The following is a 10,837-nucleotide window of genomic DNA, read 5'->3' as shown; positions in this document are numbered from 1 at the left end:
GCTCTTGCCGTCAGACACCTGTGCAGCCCCGTCCCGCATGTGCCAGCCGGCCGCGGTTACGCCGGCAGGGCGCGGATCCCCGCGTTGGGCGAAGCCACATGGTTCGGGCCATCCCGCTTCCCGTGGAGTGGCAGGAGCGGACGGCCAGGATCCGGCGGGGAGAGCAGCGCGGGGATGCGGCCTGACCCTGCCCTTGCGGGATGGCTGCAGGGGGATTGCTTGGTGCTTGCAGGAATAACCAGGAATGAGGGATCGGTGAGCACGTGGTCCATGCTGAGCGGGCTGGAGGGCATCCACCATCCCCGTCCTCGTGTGTCACCATGGGTGGGACGGATGCAGCAATAACACTTGCAGTTCCACACACCTTAAGCAACGACACGCACGTTTTGTCTGTCCTATCTGCTTGATTAAACCCTGTGCAACTGCAAGGTCCCCGCTGTGTCGCTGAGCCATCTCTCCCTCCTGCTCCTGGAGGTCTGGGTAGGGAGGGACGTGTTGCTTCCTCCCGGACACCGCTGCCTGGGTGCATGGCCTTTCACAGCCACCAGTGTCCACTGAAAGTCTTGCATGTATTTATGGGATTTAAAAAAACTGGGGGAGATGGGATTTCTTTAGGAGAAAAGCAAGTGAGCAGTGTCCCAGCAGCAATAAACTTCTAAACTGAGCACAGGGAGGGTGCAGCCACAAGCCAGCGCCTCCTGCCAAGTGCCGTCATCCGTCAGGAATGGCCCAGCCGGCTCCCGCTTGGGCACTGCCAGGTCCCCCGGGGACACAGGAGGGGAAATCGCCCTGCTCCCCTCCCGCCTCGCGCCAGCCACCCAGCAGGGATGTGGAGTCTGCCGGGGCGCTGCCGTGGGTGGATGCTGGCTGGGGACGGTGGGGCTGAGCACCCACCATGGCCCTGCAGCCCAACGCGGTGCGGGTCACAGGGCCGGGCTTGTGTTTTGTCAAGCAGGTCCATGGGTTGTCACTGCTGCAGCATAAAAAAATACCCTAGTGCTTCTTTTAGAGCATGCCCTTCAGCCTGAGAGAGGTGACGTTTGATGCTGGGCTCGTTTGGCCATTAAATATAAACTGCTATTACAATAAAAGACAAAAATCTTCCCAGAGGGACGCTGCAGGATGCTCGTGCCTCTGCCTGCAGCCGGCACAGCTCCCCCCTGCTCTGCAGGGACGATGTGCCCAGCCCCTCGCTGCCGCCGGCAGCCCCACGGGTGTCCAGGGCCACGGGCGAAGGAGCGCCTTCCTCTTCCCTGCCTCCGCTCCCTTTTAATCCCTGTTCAGAGCACACCGTGCACAGCCCTCTCCGACCCACTGACACGGATTGCAGGCTTAACATGCAAATGCCCCTTTTTTTTTCCACGCTGACATGGCTTTCCCTGCTCACCCCTCCATCTCTGCCTCCGAAGCAAGCGACAATGTTGAAATGCTGCTAAAATAAAGGGAAAAAAAGGACACTCACGTCCCAGGTCCCATGGGGCAGATGCCTCCAGCAGCCCCTGGGTGTGGATGCCCCGCTAAGGGGACAGGGGTCCTGGGGGTGGCTGCGGGCTGGCGGAGGGACGGGGCCCTGCTCATGCCCAGCAAGGCTTGTGAAACGGCCTCAGAAATGCTGAGCAAATGCCTTCCCGGCCAGTGGAAAAAAGCTTATGTGTAATCAAGCCTGCGCCTGCTTCCAGGGAAATAAAGTTTCCTTGTTTTGAGTAGAAACACAGGTCTGCTTTTCTATCGGTATCTGTTCCCGTGTCCCGCGGCCTGGCTGCACACACAGACGCATGGCATGCACAGCCACTCGCAGGCGGCCCTGCCGGGAGGGTATTTCTGTGCTCTGTATTTTATTACCAAGTGTTATTCCAGGCTGGCCGTGATTTACTGCGCACTGCTCCAGAGAGCGCTGGAATCACGAGTTTTGTGCTATTTCAATCATTTCTGGAAATCACACCAAACACTGATAAGAAGCAGGGATCGGGGTCTGATTTCCCCAAAGGCCGGGTTGGACGGGGAGCAGAGGCAAGGCAGGCGCGGGGCTGGGACTGCTCTGCCGGGTGGCAGAGGGGCAGCGCTGAGCCTGACGGGGGGAAAAAGGGTTTCCTGGGTGCTGAGGAACTTTTTTTTTTTTTGTCTTTTCAGGACTATGCACTTGAAGGCTGATAAGAATATAAATGGCATTGCTACAGGAAAGATGTATCACTGCAAAGAGGGAAAGAGCCTTTCTGAGAGTGCTTTGGGACAAGAAAAATCAGGTTTGGGGGTTTGTTTTTCTTATTCTTCTCTCCTTCTCATGAAGCAGTAGCTGTAAGTTAGACAGCTTTTCAAAGCCTGCCTGGCATTCTCAGTGGTGCTGGGGAGCGGCGGGTGCTCTGCTGGGTCTCACAAGCCTCACACGGGCTGGATGAGCCCGGGAGCCCCAGTGGGGTTTGGGATAGAGCGTCCCCTTTCAGTAAACACAGCTTCCAAAGGTAAATATTGCTAGAGGGTGCGTGGCAGAGATCTCTGTGGGCATGGGGAGAAGCAGAAGACCCTTTTCATTTTCCCACGGCAAAGGACGGTACTGATTTTTCAACTTTTGTATGGCGGCCATCACCTCATGCTTACGGGCTTCACACAAAGCGAGGTTCTGCCTCTGGGCATGAAAATCTCTGTGAAACAGCAATTGGGTAAAGTAGTGTATCTATCTGTGAAAAAACCCTTTCCGCAAGCCCTTACCCACTGCACCTCCCGTGACCTTGTGTTTTGCTCTTTTGATTTCCTGACATTTGTCCACTGGTTGTGGCTCCCCGGCACCAGGATGGTTGCAGGTGTCAAGGGAGCAGGGCAACGTCTGGCACGGTGTTTCGGCCAGCTGCGAGGAGCCCGCTGACCAAATCCCACTGTATCCTGGACAGCAGATCCCGGGAAACTCCCCGCTTCCCCCAGTACTGCCCTGAGAGGGGTGCAGGCTGGTGGAGGAGAGTCCTAACGCCAGACAAAATCCTCCTGAAAAGTAATCTGAAAGGAAGAGATGAGGGGGACGCAGCTCCTCGTGCCCGAGCATCACCTGCAGCCCCAGCGCTCCTCGGGGCAGACTGTGTCCAGAAATAAAGGAAAGGTTCTTAGAGGCACCCCGGGGGACTTAAACAAATATTCCTTGAAGCTGTTTGGATTTGTGCTGTGAAATCTCTCGGCTAACTCTTCAGTATTTAAACAGAGCCACCAGCTGGCTATTGCGGGACCCAGATGTGACAGCGCTGCGAGGCTCTAATGAGCATCCTCCTCCCATCCCTCACTGCCACCCTCTTCTAAGCTGTCAGCAGAAGTGAAACTAAAATAAGCGACATCCTTCTTCGAGGGAAAATTCCAGTCCTTCAACTGCAATTTACAAAATAAAGTGGCAGCAGAGCCTGAAACCAATGTAACAAAACTCCTGTGTCAGGATTAGCGTGCAGCCTGCTCCCTGAAGTGAAGGTGTTTGTCTTGCCATGTCCCAGTGCAGACGGACACACCGCCGTGTACGCACCCATGTGTGTACATACGCAGCCGGAGGGCACTCGTGCGGGAAGGTCTGCTCCCTCCAGCACCCAGAGGAGCTGTGATGGTTTGATGCATGTTCACAGCACCTAACTCCGTCCAGCGTACGAGGGCCGTTCAGTCTAAGTCTGCATTAAGCAACAGCAGGGACCAGCAGGAGCCCGTCTGCAGCTTGAAGTGTTGCCGCTGAGGACACAGCATCCACATACCCCCATGTTACAGCAATAACCGAGCACTGCAAGCAGCTACGGAGCACAGCTGTAATTAGCTGTAATGGTCTGCGCTGCTATTCAGGCCACCGAACTCAGCACAAGTCTTCTCGAGACAAGACAATTACCAGGAGGATGCTTTGCCTGACAGATGGAGCCAGATGGGAATCTGAAAAATTCATGGCCAGAGTCTGAAATTGTTGCTCTTACTGAGTAATAGCCTCCTTGAAAAAAAGCATCCAAGCCAACCCAAACCCAACCCAATCCAACCCCAACCCAATCCCAACCCACCCCAACCCCAATCCCAACCCAACCCACCCCAATCCACCCCAAGCCCCCAGCAGGGCACCGGGAGGTGTGACAGGAGCGCTGGCAGCAGCCTGGGTGCTCCCAAACCATCCAAGGTGCTTCACTTCTTGCTGCAAAACCCCGCGAAATCAGTAAAGAAACAAGAGCCAGCAGCTCAAACACGGGCCCGCGGGGACCTCAGAAATGCCACGCCTGTCAGTGGCCGCCGGGATGTGGGAACCAAGGCTGGTGCACGGTGGCCTGGCCGTGGCCAACCCGTGGGACTTGTGCCATTGACTTGAAACATGGCAGGACTGCACCAAGACTCGTTTGACATCTGTTTCAACAGATATTATTGCACCGTGCCTTTTTTTTTTTGCTTTCTTATAATTTTGACTGATGATTTTTATATTAAGCATCAAATGCCATGTCAAGCTAGTTTAAAAAAATATTTCCTATCTTTAATTTCTCTTGGAATAAACCAATGCTTACTCCACTATTAAAGCTGGCCCAAAATGGGAACATTTAGTAAGCGTTTCAGCCAAATTTTTCTTTTTGGAAAGTTTTAATTAAAAAAAAAAAAATCCCACTAGCTCTCCTGTAAGAGCAATAACTTCTGCTTATGCTTTATTTTCCTGTCCTCCAGAAGACATCTTGTAAATACGTTCGCGTGGGACTTTTGTTCCCAATTACTCTTTAGGTAGTATATCCAAAAGCTTCTAAGTGCCTCGGAAAAGGAATTACTCCTGTCTCAGAGTAACTTGAGCATCTGAAGAGCCAAAGGGGGACACTGCACTGCAGTTTTGTGGGTATAAGGACTGGCAGCAGCCCGCTGGCGCAGAGCAGCCTGTGCTGGTGCTCGTGCAGCGTTTCTAGAGGTCCCTAAATACCGTATCCCTTAAATATGCCTTTTAAGGTGTTTCTAATGTGTTTGAAATTCTCATTTGTCCGTAGTACGCTTTCTCTTCAGAGGCTAAGGGTCACGTCTGAGACAGATGGCCGTGCTGGGAACCCCCGTCGGAGCTGAAAGCCACCGGCTCCGGCAGCGTCCCACGAAGGCAGGAGGGACCATGTAGGAGGAGCGGCTCAGGACGGGACGGTCCCGAACACAAGCAAACAGTGCTGACGGATGAAACATTAAGCCTTTTTTTTTTTCCTCCTTTCCATTAGTCCTTCCCGTCCCTCTCCTACACCCCTGAAAGGGGTTTCTGTACTGCCTGCCCCGAGCAGTGCAGGTGCCAGGCCAGCTCTGAGCAGCCCCCCGAAGTCCCAGCGCCAGCCAGCAGCACCGCAGCGACTGCTGGGGCTGGATGAGGCCCAGCCCGACTCTCTGCTTCAGGAGAAACAACAAATGGTACAAATATTCACTATTAAACCCAAGGACGAACACGAACCAGCAACTTGCCAATGAAACACTGGCTTTTATCCCTACAAACCTCTCGGCCCTCTTCATCCACCACCTTAAAGTAGAAAACACAGGACAGTTTGGAGGCTTCAGCCCGGCCCAAACAGCACCAGCCAGGTGATGTGCCCAGTGCGTCCCCAGAGGGGTCGGTGTGTCGCTTATGGAGAGGTTATAATCCCGGGGAGATGAGCTGTACCACACCAGCCCTAGAAATCGGGAAAAAAAAAAAGATCGACTTTTTCTTCCTCCTCCCCCCCCAAGACCAAAGTCCAGGAAATTTAATTACTGTGAAAGAAACGTAAAGAGGTCTGAAATTTCAGTTTCTCTCATTTCTAAGTGACACCACGAGGCAAACGAAAAGGCAGCCCAAGGCCCAGAGGGTGGTTGTGGATGCGAGTGTGTTTGCAAGCACTGTTCTCTAACCGGTTTCAAATGTCCTTCGCTTCTCTCGTTACAGGTCTTCTAAAAATATCAAATATAGATCTTTCCCTCATAATATTTTAAGATACTCTATTTATACATTAATTCTTTCAAAAATAAAAAGTGACACATACAGCAATTCAGTCACTCGGAGTCTTTAAAATTATTACAAAAAGACACGACATCCATCCCCCAGCAGCGTGCGACAGCGTCACTTCTGCACAACAGAGTCTCTCCACCAACAGGCTGGGGCTTCTTTCACGATTTTCTATTACAAAATATAATCATTCCAGCTCTCGACATGCCACCCAGCCAGCCCAGCTCTGCAGTCCCGCAGGGCTCCTTCTCCCACCCTCCCCCTTAAAAATGACCCAAAATGGCGAGGGATTTGCAAACTCGCTCTGCCAACCACTCGCCGCATGTCCATGGAGGCACGAGCATCCTCTCCAGGGCAGGAACAGAGGGGTGGTGGAGCCGAAGGGCTCGTCCTTTGTTTTCTGTAGACCGTACGTTGGCCACACCAGCAATAAATGTCCTGTGAGTATGGAAATAATTTATCTTGCACAACCAGTACTGCACAGACTTGGCACGGACAGACTACACGCCAGGCTTCAAGCAAGGAGACCACCTAAAAAGCAATGGTGGAGAGTGGCAAACGCAGCTCCAAAATGGCACGTCAGCGGCCTGGGCATTCACGAAAGCATGGATGTCTCTGTGCAATGTGCATTGGAAAAGTGGAGATACAAAACAGCCAGTCAAACAAAAGGAGTGGTATTTATCTGGAGCTGCATCTTGCTCTCCAGGAAGGAAATGCAGGCTGCACAGATCACAGATGTTTACCTTGCAAAAATCTAAATCTTTAAAAAAAAAAACAAACTGAGAGGTTTGGTCCAAAACATTCTCCCCTCCACCGTGCTGACTACCTGCTGAGTCCTGACAGCCCCTGGCCAGTACCGTGCCCACTGTGCAGAGCCCACTGAGCGTCTCGCTCTCGCCTGCAAGAGCAGAGCTCTGCTGTGGCACGGCAGGACAGCCGCCGCCTTGCCAGGGCTGCCCCCAGCCTGCCAAGGGAAGCTCAGCCTCATGCAAACTGCTGCAGTCACAGCCTGTGGTTTGACGTCAGCCGAAAGCACCTCAACCCTTCCCCTGCCACGGCAGCGCGAGAAGGGTCTGGGTTGCTCCGCGGCTGCACGGGAGAGCTTCGCTTGGGCTGGTCGGAAAGCGGGGAAGGGCCTGGGAGCAAAGGACTCCTCGCTGCTGACCACTCTTCCTCTGGCGGGGAGGCTGATGGGTTGGGGTCCCTCAGCTCCCACTAATGCTCTTTACAGCTGCTGAACAGTCTCACTGCAGGGAGCCTCAGGCTCGGTGGCTCTCCCGTGCTGGTTCACAGTTTGCAGGCTCGTCCCCTACGGAGCACTCGGGCTGCGGCGTGGAGCTGCTGCGTTGCTGGTTTTTTTTTTGATTGCTGCGAGGGCTCCCAGCTGGGACGTGGGCTTTGGGCACTGCCTGCCTCTGCTCGGGGCTGGAGGAGTCGAGCCATCTCCCCAGGACCGCTCCCCCCGCAGCCCCGGCATACACTGCAGGAGCGCAGGAGGAGACAGGAACGTCATTATCCACACAAACATTCATCTCAGTGGGTACGGGGAAGTCCTTCGCCCTGCATTGCACAGTGGCAAAGAGCAAAACGGTCTGCAGGACTCCCGCCAGTGGCTGCCATGGATACCATGTAAAGCTCAGCAGTGGCGCTTCTTACGCCCAAAGTTATAGGAACTCAACGTAGTTCTCGGGGATTAATCCCGTCTTCCCGTTGAGGGTCCCTTCCAGCCAGCCAGGCTCCTGGGATGGATGAACTTGAGGAGAGAAGGAAAAGGCAGGTTACTACAGGAGGGGATTACGGTGTAGAGGCCGTTGCTCTTTGTGTGCTGACAATGTCAAAGTTGCTCTTGGGCGAGAGCAAGGCCCTTAATTTGTGTTTATTTTAAAGTAAGGAAACTAATACACTAAGGAGCTCAGAAAGCTGAAGTGCTCTCTCTGCTCATTCATGGGACTCTTCTGAGTTCCCAAAATGTTAGAGATGACACAGTGACCAACAGAAGGACCAAGTGAGCTGCACGCTCAGATGTGGACTGGGTTTCCAAATACTAGCTGGTGCTGCAGGGCTGATGTAAGTGAAGCATTTGGGATAAAAACAAGGGTGCAAAACTTCCTCCAGATTTGGGCTAAAATCTCTTTGAAGTTTGAGAGAACGTGGTTAACTCCATCGCCTCGTAACCCTGCATGTCCTGACTTGGTCTCGCACCAGGCTGAGAGAGAAAATGCATTAGCAAATGCTCCCGGCAGGAAAGCAAACACTGCAATCTTATTTCTGTGAAACGAGAAACCTGATCAGTCCTCAGAAGACTTAGGCTCTTTCTTCATTCAATCAACTACTGAAAATTTGCTGATTTTACAGGAACCAGGGTTATGCCAATGAAGGCAGAGGAATATTCCCCGCACCTCCCACATAAATGGTGGCAAGTCAGTACTTCAGAGCTACCCGAGTTTCCTGTGACTTTCTGCGGGTCTACTCGCTTACACGTTGTCTGGCATCAACTGCAAGAGTGAAGCAAGTCCCTGCTGCCCCCACCCTTTGCCCGCTCCCCTGCCCCATCGGCACGGTGCCCACCCTCCTCACTGCTCCCCATGTCTCCATCCAGGCACCCTCCTGTCCCAGCTCATCCTCACTCAGCTGTGGGGGGGTGAAATGTGTTGAAAAATTCACATTTCAGTACAAATGTGACCGTGTTTCTTGAGTGCACCCCAGAAACGGCACTGACCACTGTGCAGGGCCTACGTCCCCCCAAAGCAGAGCTGCGGGGATGGGCTCTGCGCATGCAGCCAGCCTCCGGCCCTCCTGCCAGCAGGTACAGGCTACACCAAGGCTCTGGCAGAGTCAGAGCGAAAACAAATGTTTAAAAACTGAGTCTTTTTCATTCAATGGCAAACACAGGTGTTATGCTTATCAAACCAGCAGAGCAACAGAGCACGGAGGAGCAGGGCTTCAGGTTCCTCTGCGTGCCTCCTCTCCCCCATAGAGAGGATCTCTATTGCCGGATGGCCATTTTCTCTGCAAAAGTCATGACTGACATTGACTGGTGAGAAGGATTCAGAAAGACAGAGGTGTTTCAAGTCCAAACACCTCCACGTTTTAGGAGAGATCAGTCCTCACCAGTGTGGCAAAGTCCATCACTTCTGGGTATGCCTGCAAGAGGAGTACTGTACATGGTACTGTAGTAACGAAAAATAATTCAAACAACAGACAACTAACCAGTTTTAAGAGCCACAGTGTTCTAGTTCCTAGATTAAAATGTTTACCACCTTCGGGTTTCACTTGTGCCAACTTCTTTTTCCACACCTACACCCTCTCACACCCAAGTCTTGGGGCTTTTCTATCACCAAAGGCTAACGCAGTCTGCTTGGAGGAAAAATGCCACCTCCAGCCTGCAAGGAAAGCCCCCAAGGGCAAAACTGCATTAAAAGCTATTGGGTTACCTCCCTTTGGGTGGTTAAAGGCTTCACAGTGCCCCTGCCAGCGGACAGTGGCCATCAAGAGAAAAGAAACTGTAAGTGGTGTGTGTGTGTGTCTCTATGTCTTCAGCCCTCTGGTCTCAGCAAATGGGCTGGGAAAGTGCTTTAACCAAAAGTCACGTGAGTTCCAGCTACTGCTTTTGCCTTAAAAAATCAATTATGTCCCAAAGACAGCCATTTACTTCTATGTAGGTACTGTCAGAGCAGAGCACACGAGCAGATAGGGAGGAGAATCTCATTCTCTATTACAGAATTAGAGCACAAATGCAACACAACTTTCCTAATGTAGCATAAAACTTCAGTACCTGTCAGCAGCAGCTCAGGTGGGGGTTCATTGCTTCAGAATACGGAGTTTTCTACTTCAGGGGCAATTGCTAGTTAAAAACACACGTGAGCATCCCTTTGCTGACCCGTGACTCTCACGTCCCCTGATTTCAGGCCTCCACGGACCCAGGACGTCCCTCCCATTTAGCGTCACAACAAGGGCACGCAACTATCAAGTGCACAAGATCTGCTGGAAAATCCAGGTTTCATGTAACTAAAAGGAACAACGCTATGGAGTTTAAATGGACCTCTCAAAACATGGTGTTATTTACTATGTGGATGCCGCTCGGTGTGGGTAACAGCACCCCGATTTCCCAGTCAAACCGGGACACTGCTCTGCCATGTCCAACTTCAGAGAACCTTAAAGTCAAACAAACCTGTCTTTAAGTATTTCCAAGATCCATTTGCTTTCGCTGGGTTTTATAAAATCCCTTCATCATAATAATATTTCTACCAAGCAGTGCCGTTTCTAACTCGCTTCGCCCAGCTAACGTGAGCCTCGGCTATGCTGCTAAGTGATTAGAACATGCTGTATATTTTTTCCCTTGAATAATCCATTGATTTTTATCTAGCAAACACAATGTATTTAATTCAAACTTGTTCCCCTCCTAGCTGTTCTAATTCCCACGGGCTCTCAAAGGGGAGACCGTGTTTATTTATATGATAGCTATGGAGCTGCTTAGGAAGAGTATTTTCTTTAATTCACATATATTAATTCTCTTCCCCTTTCTGCTATATTCTCATATATATCCCAGGGCAAAACCAGTGCATGTGGTAGCAGTTTCCCAAATGACAATGCTTAACATATAAAAGCCAAGAACTACTTGGCAAGTAGTAAAAAGTCTTTTCTTTACATTGGGATTATATCTAAAACAGAGCTGCTTAATTCCATGGGGCACAGTCTCTTTCCCTTGATGCAGGAAACAGAAAGTCTATGTTCATTAACATCGTCTCCAAAAATCTGACTAACCAGAGCCCACCTATTCCAGCTCTCAGTATCCAGAGGAAAAAAGCACACGTTACTTTTCCATCTCCTGCATGAAACATTACGGCAACTGCATAGAATATTTCTGGTGCTGATACTTGGAAACTAATCTCTCCTACCCAGAAGACCGTT

The 10,837-nt window shown here is 51.7% G+C and overlaps 1 protein-coding gene across 1 annotated transcript in view; it reads right to left on the bottom strand.

Annotated features, from left to right (window-relative positions):
• Nucleotides 1-7,540: 7,540 nt before the first annotated feature.
• ARHGAP26 (Rho GTPase activating protein 26) overlaps nucleotides 7,541-10,837 on the bottom strand; it is a 131,772-nt gene continuing 128,475 nt past the window's right edge. Inside the window, exon 22 of the mRNA XM_009285955.2 lies at nucleotides 7,541-7,679. Coding sequence (XP_009284230.1) covers nucleotides 7,591-7,679 — 89 coding nt within the window. The 3' untranslated portion in view covers nucleotides 7,541-7,590. The remainder of the gene's footprint in view (nucleotides 7,680-10,837) is intronic.

Source organism: Aptenodytes forsteri, unplaced genomic scaffold (genome assembly GCF_000699145.1).
Source record: "Aptenodytes forsteri isolate BGI_AS27 unplaced genomic scaffold, ASM69914v1 Scaffold54, whole genome shotgun sequence".
Classification (NCBI taxonomy): domain Eukaryota; kingdom Metazoa; phylum Chordata; class Aves; order Sphenisciformes; family Spheniscidae; genus Aptenodytes; species Aptenodytes forsteri.
Note: the sequence above shows the minus strand (reverse complement) of the source record. Positions and strands in the feature narration are given on the sequence as shown.